The sequence below is a fragment of the Pleurodeles waltl genome, chromosome 8 (assembly GCF_031143425.1).
Source record: "Pleurodeles waltl isolate 20211129_DDA chromosome 8, aPleWal1.hap1.20221129, whole genome shotgun sequence".
Taxonomy (NCBI): domain Eukaryota; kingdom Metazoa; phylum Chordata; class Amphibia; order Caudata; family Salamandridae; genus Pleurodeles; species Pleurodeles waltl.
The window spans coordinates 973,971,827-973,983,875 of record NC_090447.1 but is presented as its reverse complement, the minus strand read 5'-3'; the positions used below and the strand labels follow the sequence as shown (position 1 = coordinate 973,983,875).

Here is a 12,049-nt window from a genome sequence, read left to right as displayed (position 1 = left end):
AGTGGCTGGGATTCCATTCACCTGTAGGTGGTGGAAGTGTCTACTTCCCTCTGGAATTTCCAACTCACCTGTTGGGCCCTTTTTCCAGTTGAAGGCTATGAAGACCTCCTCATCTGAGGAGTCATCTCCAATGGCTACACTGGTTACCCCTGGGATTTTGCTAGGGGGTTTGTTTTTGGGACAAGAAGTGTCCTTGGTGTGGTGCCCTGTCTGTTTACAGTTATGGCACCATGCCTTAGTGGCATCCCAGCTCTTACCCTGGTACCCACCTTTGTTTTGGGTTGTGTCTCTGGGCCCACCCACCTGGTCTGGTTTTTGGGGGCCTACAGGGGACTCTTTTTCTTTGTTTCTAGTGTCACCCACTTTCTCCTGGGGAGGCTTTGTAACCCCTTTCTTTTGGTCACCCCCAGTGGAAGTTTTGGTTACCCTAGTCTTGACCCAGTGGTCTGCCTTCTTTCCCAATTCTTGGGGAGAAATTGGACCTAGGTCTACCAGATACTGATGCAACTTTTCATTGAAGCAGTTACTTAAAATGTGTTCTTTCATAAACAAATTATAAAGCCCAACATAGTCATCCACTTCATTTCCAGTTACCCAACCATCCAGTGTTTTCACTGAGTAGTCAACATAATCAACCCAGGTCTGGCTCGAGGATTTTTTTAGCCCCCCTGAATCTAATTCTATACTCCTCAGTGGAGAATCCAAAGCCCTCAATCAGGGTACCCTTCATAAGGTCATAAGATTCTGCATCTTTTTTAGAGAGTGTGAGGAGTCTATCCCTACACTTTCCTGTGAACATTTCCCAAAGGAGAGCACCCCAGTGAGATTTGTTCACTTTTCTGGTTTCACAAGCCCTCTCAAAAGCTGTGAACCATTTGGTGATGTCATCACCATCTTCATATTTAGTTACAATCCCTTTGGGGTTTTTCAACATGTCAGGAGAATCTCTGACCCTAGTTATGTTGCTGCCACCATTGATGGGTCCTAGGCCCATCTCTTGTCTTTCCCTTTCTATGGCTAGGATCTGTTTTTCCAAAGCCAATCTTTTGGCCATCCTGGCTAACTGGATGTCCTCTTCACTGGAGTTATCCTCAGTGATTTCAGAGAGGCTGGACCCTCCTGTGAGGGAGCCAGCATCTCTGACTATTATTTTTGGAGTCAGGGCTTGAGAAGCCCTGTTCTCCCTAGATAGGACTGGTGGAGGGGATTCTTCCTCCAGTTCACTATCATCCTCCTCTGTGTTATCCACAGAGGGGTTGGCTCTATCATACTCTTCCAACAGCTCCTGGAGCTGTACTTTGGTAGGTCTGGAGCCCATTGTTATTTTTCTTATGTTACAGAGTGACCTTAGCTCTTTCATCTGGAGATGGAGGTAAGGTGTGGTGTCGAGTTCCACCACATTCATCTCTGTACTAGACATTATTCTTCTAAAAGTTGGAATGCTTTTAAGAATCTAAAACTAGTTCTAGAATCTAATTCAAACTTTTACAAACTTTTAAACTCTAAAAGAAATGCTAACAGGGACTAACACAAGGCCCTAGCAGGACTTTAAAGAATTTAGAAAACTTTTCAAATTGCAAAAATCAATTTCTAATGACAATTTTGGAATTTGTCGTGTGATCAGGTATTGGCTGAGTAGTCCAGCAAATGCAAAGTCTTGTATCCCACCGCTGCCACCAATGTAGGAAGTTGGCTCTGTATGTGCTATTTCAAAGTAAGGAATAGCATGCACAGAGTCCAAGGGTTCCCCTTAGAGGTAAAATAGTGGTAAAAAGAGATAATACTAATGCTCTATTTTGTGGTAGTGTGGTCGAGCAGTAGGCTTATCCAAGGAGTAGTGTTAAGCATTTGTTGTACATACACAGACAATAAATGAGGTACACCCACTCAGAGACAAATCCAGCCAATAGGTTTTGTTAAAGAAAAATATATTTTCTTAGTTTATTTTAAGAACCACAGGTTCAAATTTTACATGTAATAGCTCTTTTAAAAGGTATTGCAGGTAAGTACTCTAGGAACTTTGAATCATTACTTTAGCATGTATACTTTTTGCATAAAACACAATAAGCTGTTTTAAAAGTGGACACAGTGCAATTTTCACAGTTCCTGGGGGAGGTAAGTTATTGTTAGTTTTCACAGGTAAGTAAGTCACTTACAGGTTTGAGTTTTTGGTCCAAGGTAGCCCACCGTTGGGGGTTCAGAGCAACCCCAAAGTTATCACACCAGCAGCTCAGGGCCGGTCAGGTGCAAAGGTCAAAGAGGTGCCCAAAACACATAGGCTATAATGGAGAGAAGGGGGTGCCCCGGTTCCAGTCTGCCAGCAGGTAAGTACCCGCGTCATCGGAGGGCAGACCAGGGGGGTTTTGTAGGGCACCGGGGGGGACACAAAGTAGCACAGAAAGTACACCCACAGCAGGGTGGGGGCGGCCGGGTGCAGTGTGCAAACACGCGTCGGGTTTCCTTCAGTTTTCAATGGGAGACCAAGGGGTCTCTTCAGCGATGCAGGCAGGCAAGGGGGGGGCTCCTCGGGGTAGCCACCACCTGGGCAAGGGAGAGGGCCTCCTGGGGGTCACTCCTGCACAGAAGTTCAGTTTCTTTAGGGGCTGGGGGCTGCGGGTGCAGGGTCTTTTCCAGCCGTCGGGAAATGGAGTTCAGACAGTCGCGGTCAGGGGGAGCCTGGGGATTCCCTCTGCAGGCGTCGCTGTGGGGGCTCAGGGGGGACAACTTTGGTTACTCACAGTCGTAGAGTCGCCGGAGGGTCCTCCCTGAGTTGGTTGTTCTCCACCAGTCGAGTCGGGGTCGCCGGGTGCAGTGTAGCAAGTCTCACGCTTCTTGCGGGGAGTTGCAGGGGTCTTTAAATCTGCTCCTTGTAACAAAGTTGCAGTTCTTTTGGAGCAGGGCCGCTGTCCTCGGGAGTTTCTTGTCTTTTTCGAAGCAGGGCAGTCCTCAGAGGATTCAGAGGTCGCTGGTCCCTTGGAAAGCGTCGCTGGAGCAGGTTCTTTGGAAGGCAGGAGACAGGCCGGTAAGTCTGGGGCCAAGGCAGTTGGTGTCTTCTGTTCTTCCTCTGCAGGGGTTTGTCAGCTCGGCAGTCCTTCTTCTTGTAGTTGCAGGAATCTAATTTCTAGGTTCAGGGAGAGCCCTTAAATACTAAATTTAAGGGCGTGTTTAGGTCTGGGGGGTTGGTAGCCAATGGCTACTAGCCCTGAGGGTGAGTACACCCTCTTTGTGCCTCCTCCCAAGGGGAGGGGGTCACATCCCAAATCCTTTTGGGGGAATCCTCCATCTGCAAGATGGAGGATTTCTAAAAGTTAGAGTCACTTCAGCTCAGGACACCTTAGGGGCTGTCCTGACTGGCCAGTGACTCCTCCTTGTTGATTTCTTTGTTTCCTCCAGCCTTGCCGCCAAAAGTGGGGGTCGTGGCCGGAGGGGGCGGGCAACTCCACTAAGCTGGCGTGTCCTGCAGTGCTGTGACAAAGGGGTGAGCCTTTGAGGCTCACCGCCAGGTGTTACAGCTCCTGCCTGGGGGAGGTGTTAGCATCTCCACCCAGTGCAGGCTTTGTTACTGGCCTCAGAGTGACAAAGGCACTCTCCCCATGGGGCCAGCAACATGTCTCTAGTGTGGCAGGCTGCTGGAACCAGTCAGCCTACACAGATAGTCGGTTAAGTTTCAGGGGGCACCTCTAAGGTGCCCTCTGTGGTGTATTTTACAATAAAATTTACACTGGCATCAGTGTGCATTTATTGTGCTGAGAAGTTTGATACCAAACTTCCCAGTTTTCAGTGTAGCCATTATGGTGCTGTGGAGTTCGTGAAAAACAGACTCCCAGACCATATACTCTTATGGCTACCCTGCACTTACAATGTCTAAGGTTTTGCTTAGACACTGTAGGGGCACAGTGCTCATGCACTGGTACCCTCACGTATTGTATAGTGCACCCTGCCTTAGGGCTGTAAGGCCTGCTAGAGGGGTGTCTTACCTATACTGCATAGGCAGTGAGAGGCTGGCATGGCACCCTGAGGGGAGTGCCATGTCGACTTACTCATTTTGTTCTCACTAGCACACACAAGCTGGTAAGCAGTGTGTCTGTGCTGAGTGAGGGGTCTCCAGGGTGGCATAATACATGCTGCAGCCCTTAGAGACCTTCCCTGGCATCAGGGCCCTGGGTACCAGAGGTACCAGTTACAAGGGATTTATCTGGATGCCAGGGTGTGCCAATTGTGGAAGCAAAAGTACAGGTTAGGGAAAGAACACTGGTGCTGGGGCCTGGTTAGCAGGGTCCCAGCACACTTCTCAGTCAAGTCAGCATCAGAATCAGGCAAAAAGTGGGGGGTAACTGCAACAGGGAGCCATTTCTTTACAGCTACCCTGCACTTACAATGTCTAAGGGTTTGCTTAGACACTGTAGGGGCATAGTGCTCATGCACATATGCCCTCACCTATGGTATAGTGCGGGCTCCGGTTCCAGTCTGCCAGCAGGTAAGTACTTGCGTCCTCAGGGGGCAGACCAGGGGGGTTTTGCAGAGCACTGGGGGGATCCCAAGTAGGCACACACAAAAAACACGTCAGCGGCACAGGGGCGGCCGGGTGCAGTGGGCAAACAAGGCATTGGGTTTGTAATTGAAATCAATTGAGGGACCCCCGGGGGTCACTCACACGTTGCAGGCAGGGCACAGGGGGCATTCTCGGGCCAGCCACCGACTGGGCAAGGGTGAGAGCCGTCTGCTGGTCACTGCTGCACTGATGGTTGGTTCTTCACGGGCCTGGGGGCTGCGGTTGCAGTGCTTCTTCCAAGCGTCTGGTTTCTTTTCACCGGACACTCACGGTCAGGGAGGTCCTCTGGATTCCCTCTGCAGGCGTCATCGTGGGGGTGTGCAGAGAGGTTGGCTCAGGGTGGACACATCAGAGTCGCCTGGGGGTCCTCTCTGCGGCATTGGTTTCTCTGGACACGAACCTGGGGCATTGGGCACAGTGGTGGGGCCTCATGCTTCTGGAGTGAGGTCAGAGTTCCTTTAAAGATAGTTTCTTCTTGGTTGTTTAGACAGGGCCGCTGTCCACTGGAGTTTCTTGGTCCTTTGTAGTTGCAGGGCAGTCCTATGAGTCAGCAGAGGTCGCTGGGCCCGCAGGATTCTTTGAATCAGGAGACAGGCCGGTAGGGCTGGGGCCAAAGCAGTTGTCTTTCTTCTTCTCTGCGGGGTTTTTCAGGTCAGCAGTCCTTTGTACGTTGTCAGGAATCTGATTTCCTGGGTTCAGGGTCACCCCTAAATACTAGATTTAGGGGGGTGTTTAGGGCTGAATGGCTACTGTGCCGGAGGGTGGCTACACCCTCCTTGTGCCTCCTCCCTTTGCAGGAAAAAAGCTGCAAGTTCAAGCTGGGGGGCCAGTCAGGCAGAACCCGAAGGGGGGCTCAGCCCTGGGGGGATCTCAGATCCAAAGAGACACCGCTGGTTTCAATGGACTTAGGCTCGGATGCAGAGGTGTTTGTCCAGTGGGTCGGCAAGTTTGAGGCTCTCACGGTTCTTGGTGCACTTGCAGAAGAGGGGAAAAGAAACTGCAAGATGACTTCTGCCGTGGGCCTAGCCCCCTCTACAAGTCCCTCAATGTACAGGTAAGTTTAGGTGGCAGTGGTGTTCTGGTTGAATACAAACAAGCCTGGGTAACTGCAAATGGCTAGGGTACCCCGGCTATTGATGTAGGGAGTCTCCGGGCAGGCTCAGCACATCAAAGTCTTGATGGGTCAACAAGGGTAACCTCCTGATATCTCAGTATGCTTTTCATGGTGAGATGCGCCCACCGTGGACTTGATGGTTCCAAAAACGAGGGACAGGGCAGTTGCACTCAGTGTCTGCTTGTGTAGAGAAGTGGCTCCTCCACTCCAAGAGAGCTGCAAGCGTTTTGGTGAAGTGCTGGCAGCAGTCCAAGGCTCTGGGCAGATGCATAGCTGTAGAACAAGTAGGGTATTTGCAACTCTCGGGAGAGGAACAGACATGGTTTGGCACCAAGTCTACAGTTTTCATGTCTTCAGCTCTTCTTTGTCCTCCTTCTTGTAGTCAGACGAATCTGTGATCCTGGTGTCAAGGGGCCACCTAAATACTGCATTTAGGGGCATTAAGGAGTGTGAAGGCTAGTAGGCAATAGGCTATCTACCCCTGGAGACCCTATGGCTACTATACGACCGCTTCCTGTGGGAAGTGGGCATAACCCTGTCCCAGAGTTCCTAATTCTATCAAAAGCAAGATTGTGGAACCCTTCCTTCAAGGAACACATTGGGCAGCCCACCTTAAGGGTGAGAGTAGCCTGGAGATGCAATATGCCGACTGCATAGCTAATTTTCTGCCTGTCCTGGTGCCAAATGGGCCTCAGGACAGTGGGTGGCATTCCCCCGGTCTGGAGAAAGCCAGGATCACATATTAAATGGCAGTAGAGGCTTTGAAGCCTCCAGCCCAGATATGCCAATTTACTAGCAATCCTGCTGGCCTAGGTGAGACCACCTTTCTCCGGAGCAAGCATTGTTTCTGGCTTATGACAGCTTGGTCTCACCTCCAGAGGGGTGAGAAACTTGTCTGTGGTGGCAGGCTGGTCGAAACCAGTCAGCCAGCACATAAGAGGACTAGTAGGTTTCAGGAGGCATCTCTAAGGTGCCCTCTGGGTGCATGTCATAATAAAACCAATACTGGCAAAAGCATGGGTGTATGAAGATGAGTTGTTTGATAACAAATACCATAGGTTCCAGTGAAGCCATTATGTAGCTGGGCAACTCGTAATGACCAGTGCCCATACATATCTTACGATGGCTTTCCTGTTCACTTGCAATATCTAGTAATCGAACTTGATCTCACAGGGGCACGTCAGCTCATATTATAAAAAAATATAAGGTATCCTGCCTCAGAGCTCTCAGACCAGCTGCAGGGGTGACTTACATATATTGTATGCAGTGAGTTCGGCAAGGCACACAAGAAAGCATGCCATGTTGTGTTTTTACACATGGTTTATACCATGCCATGCAGCCCGCATGCAATGTATAGGGGGTCCTTTATGGTGGCATAATACATGCTAGAGCCCTTAGGGACCCTCTTTAGTACCCATGACCCAGGTAGCAGGGGTACCATTTACTAGGGACTTACATGGGTGCTAACCTGTGTGCCAATGATACACAATTAGACCATTTTACCTTGTTTAAGAGAAAGATCACTGGCACTGGAGACCCAGTTAGCAGGAACCCAGTGCACCTTCAGTCAAAAAAAAACCTTAGTACCAGTGACAAAAACGTAGGTGTGACCATGTCAAAAAGGGAACTTTCCTACAGCTGTGGCCATGAGGAAGGGAATGGAACAAATGTCCAAGTGATATGGAATGGTGGATCGCATACATGTTATAAGATGGGAGGGGAAAGAGGGATGTACATTTAAAGATGAGAAGCTTGTGTTTAGTCTGGAAACTACTTTGAATAACAGTATTGCAACATTAGTCATTTTAATTGTGTGATGTCTATTTTTCTCCGAAACCTCTCCCGAAGTTCCATATATTTATTTAACACAGGACTCCAATCAAAATTGATTAACACCAAATACTTACAGCAAAATGAGGAAGGAGGTCTTCTCTGTCACTTTCTAAAAAGGCAGAAATTTCTAGTGCCCTTGGACGATGGTCAACTACTGCATGGAGTGGAAGTCCTCTTCCTCTACCACGAAGTCCCCTGCCTCGGCCACGGCCACGGGACATACCACGTCCTATTGCATGAATACCTCTACCCCTCCCTCGTCCTCTGGAAGAAGACAGAATACCTCGTTTTGCTGCCTAAAAGGAAAAATTAAAAATGGTTACTCAAAACAAGTCTCTGCAGTCAATGGCCTGTTGAATAAAACAGCAAAAGATGATGTCAAACACATGAATTAACATACATTAAGGAAAAGTTTGTAATTGTTTACCAATGTAAATAATGCTCAGAGGACAAGTTCCTTACCTTCTGTAATGCCTTGTCTGGTACAGACATTCTAGCCACAGGTATATTTTCTTAGAATTATCTCCAGACATAAAACTAGATCTGGATGTTTTTCGTGACCAGTATCCCTGTGCGCCGGTAAGTGGCATCTTGGGCCATGCGTGGTGTCATTGGCCAAGCCAGAATGTCATGCGCAGTGCCTATATACAGGCGCCTCCCAGCGTGCCGATGTCAGTTTCTTTTTGTCTCTTTCTATGCCAGGAGTGCAGAGTCACAAAGAGTACTAACCACTGGTGTGTGAAACTAGAGCCCTAAAAGGGGAAAAGACATGACTATCAATCCATTCGCAGAACGGGGAGAATGGGTGGGTTAGTAAGGAATTTGCAGCTAGATAGAGTCTCTACCATATAAGGTGATACTGAAGGTAAGTAAGCTGTCCATCTGATAAAGACTTCTAACCGTAGATTCCTTGACTTTCCTTTCTTGGTCCCGTCATGCCCCATGAAGAGTTGATCTTACACGTGGAATGGTTTTGCGTGGTCAAGGTAGAACGAAAAAGCTCTTTTTGGGTCCAGTGGGTGGAGTCTGTCCTCCTCCTTAGAGGGATGTGACAGAGTGTTAAAAGGAGGCAAGGTGATTGACTAGCCTACGTGGAATTAAATGACTATCTTTGGCAAGAAGGATGCTCAAGTCCAAAGGACCAGTTTTTCAGGGAAAAACAAAATGTAGACGTTGGAAGAACAGACCTTGAAGCTCACTGACCCACCGGGGGTAGATGTAATCGTCACTGTAGGAAAGTGCCCTCTTTCTGGCATGTTTACCCCCACGTTTTGCCTGTTGTCAGTATGTTTTGACTGTGCTCACTGGGATCCTGCTAACCAGGACCCCAGTGACTATGCTGTCTCCCTTTAAACTTAGTTGCTTGAACCACAAACACCCAATATTTGGCATAATGGTGCTCCCTTATAAGTCCGTAGAATATGGTTCCCAAATACCCAGGCATTGAGGCACTAAAGGTCCCCCATGGGGTGCAACATGCATTGTGTCACCCATGGGAAGCCCATGCAAAGTTTATCTGCAGGCCTGCCACTGGAGCCTGCCTGCCCGAAAGGATGCATGCACCCCTTTCATTACAGGTCAATGCACCAGGTCACTGTAAGTCACCCCTATGGTAGGCACTCCTATCCTAGAGGGCAGGTACCTGTGTGTGAGGGCACCCCTGCATGAGCAGAGGTACCCCCAAGAACTCCCGCTCCCTTTTTTCTGGACTTCGTGAGTGCAGGGATGCCGTTTTACACATATACTGGACATAGGACACTACCTATGTCTAGCTACATAATGGTAACTCCAAAGATAGGCAAGTTTGATATCAAACATTATCAGTATTAGTTGTATGAATCTTTGCCCTCTGGGGGCCCCTTAGAGGATCCCCAGCATTGCTTCTACCAACTTTGTGAGATTTTCCAGGCAGCCCATGATGCTACCATCCCTTAGAGAGGTTTCTGCCCTCCTGCTGCTTGAACAGCACAAGCCAAGGAAGGCAGAACAAAGGATTTCCTTTGGGAGAGAGGGGGGAGTAATGCCCTCTCCTTTTGTAAATATATGTTACATGGCTTGAAAGGGGTAGCCTCCCCAAGCCATTGGTATGATTTGAAGGGCACATTTGATGCCCTCCTTGCATAAGCCAGGCTACAACATTTCAGAGACTTCCAGTCCCTCCTCTGGCACGCAACTAGACAATGGAAAGGGGAGTGATCACTCCCCTGTCGATCACCCCCCCCAAGGGGTGGTGCCCAGAGCTCTTCCAGAGGGTCTCTTGAATCCAAGGTGGACAGAGACCTCTGGGAGCATCTAAGTGGCCAGGTCAGAGCCCCTTTCTGATAGGTGGTCACCTGGCTAGGTGACAAATCCCCATTCCAGGGCTATTCAGGGTCTCCCTCTTGGGTGGGTCCTCAGATTCAACTTGCAAGATTCAAGCAGAACTCCTCTGCAATGTCTACTTCGACTTCTGGCCACTGGAACTGCAACTGGACTTCACAGGAACCTACAATCTGCAGCTCCAGCTCTTCAACAATGTTTCTCCAGCTCCTTCCAGCTTCTGCAACATTTCCCCGGCTGTGCATCCTCTGAGGACAGCAAGTCTCCAGTCTGTATGAGAACGAAGGAGGAATCACTCCTTTGTATATGCAGGCAACAACTGCAACGACGACCAGCTGCGTGGATCTTCTCTCATCCTGAGCTGCGTGGATCCTGCATCAAAGGTGGTGGTCTAGAGTGGTCCCCTTGGTCCTTTCTGCTAGCTGTTCAACTTTGGTGAAGGTAAACCCTTGCCTTCACACACAGGACAGTACTCCCGTGCAGTGCGTCTCTTGCAGCTACCAAGGCTTGTTGGTATCTCCTCCAAGGGATCTTCAGGTTCCATGTAGCCCTCGCCCCCCATTACTCTTTCCTGTGACGCACATCCCTCTGCGTGCTTCTCCCGTGGCACGGGACCCTTCTTCAATTGTGCGGCATGGGCCTCTGTGACTCCTGGGGTCCTTATCTGTGGGGGCTGCCTTTTCTTCTGTTGACTCTCTACCCTGGTGAGAGAACCCGGAGGCTCCAACCCCCGCCCCCCCAAAAAAATGTGGGTTGGGCACCGCTTTTCGTCTACCACGACTCTTTCCTGTGCCAAGGCTTGTTGCCAGTCATTCCACACCACAACCAGACGCAATCTTCCTTCCGACGTAGGACATCATCTGCATCCTCCATGAACTCTTCACCGACCCCAGGGCTGCATTCCTGACCATCTTCGTTCCACTGTCGACTAATACCTGCAACCACAGAGGGGGGGGGGGGATGGGTGATGGGTAGTGGCTCCTGCCACGACCATACACTTCCACGAGATCTGGAATTGGTCCCTTTGTTTTTCAGGTCTTCCTCTTCAGGAATCCAGCGCTGGTTTCTTGCAGTCTTGTTTCGATGTTACATTATCCTTATTTTCAGTCCTTTTGGTAGTGTTGGGAAAATACAGTAACTTACTCCTTTCCTCCTGGTCACTGGAGGACACTCTGGTACTTACCTTTGGGGTTTCCTAGTTCCTCCAGCTCCTCTCTACCGATTCCACTTCCTTGGGTGGGGACCCAACATTCACCTTCCACTTTCTTAGTACATCGTTTGGTCCCCTCCAGGCCTTAATTAGTGTCCATTGCATTTCACTGTTTTCTATTGCTCTGTATGCTTATTTCTGATTATTAGCGTACATATTTAGTGTGTTTACTTACCTCCTATTGCAGAGTTGCCGAAAAGTATTTTTGGTAATTGTGTCACTAAAATAAAGTGCCTTTATTTTTGTAACACTTTGGTTCTTTTTGTAAGTGGGGAGGGCGGGTGACTACAGTGGTATTGCATGAGCTTTGCATGTCTGCTAGATAAGCACTGGTTGCTCATCCACAGCTACCTCTAGAAAGCCTGGCTGCTAGACACTGCCTACACTTCACTCCTAGGGGAACCCTGGACCTGGTATAAGGTTTAAGTACAATAGGTACCCACCAAACACCAGGCCAGCTTCCTACAGTCACCAGAAAAGCTGTCTTGATAGTGAGCAGCCTAAGAGTTGAAGAATAAAGTGTCTCAAAGGAAGTACACATTAGAAAAGTAAGAACCAGATTTAGGTCCCATTGAGGCATAGCAAAGGGAACTGGGGGAAATCTGCTGCAGACATTTAAGGAACCTATTTACTAGAGGAGACCTGAAAAGCAGAGCTAGCACATAGATGGCCGTGTAAGGTGTCTAATACAGAGCCCTGCTGGGCCAGGTGGAGCATAAAGCAAAAGAACCTTGGAAAGAGGAGCAGATAAGGAATCCACCTGTTGCTATGTACATCATTTGTTCCAACGCCCAGCGTATACTGTCTTGGAGGAGAGACGCCAAGCTGCCAAGGTAACAGTGAAGACTTCGGGTGAAAGGTCGAAAGCTATCAACCGTTGCTGCTTAATCTCCACGCATGAAGGTGGAGGGTTGATAGGTTCAGGTGGAGAAACCTCCCCTGCGACAAAAGATACTCCTGAAAAGCAGTCTTATCAGAGAACCAATGGCCTTACCAGACTCTCCGAGCCCAGTCCAGAGCC

General features: G+C 49.1%; 1 protein-coding gene across 3 annotated transcripts in view; it reads right to left on the bottom strand.

Moving 5' to 3' along the window:
• Positions 1-12,049, bottom strand: part of LOC138250391 (RNA-binding protein 26-like) — a 623,852-nt gene that overhangs the window by 110,117 nt on the left and 501,686 nt on the right. For all 3 annotated transcript variants that reach the window (XM_069205212.1, XM_069205213.1, XM_069205214.1), the window contains one exon: positions 7,574-7,795. In XM_069205212.1, the coding sequence (XP_069061313.1) occupies positions 7,574-7,795 (222 nt within the window). The remainder of the gene's footprint in view (positions 1-7,573; positions 7,796-12,049) is intronic.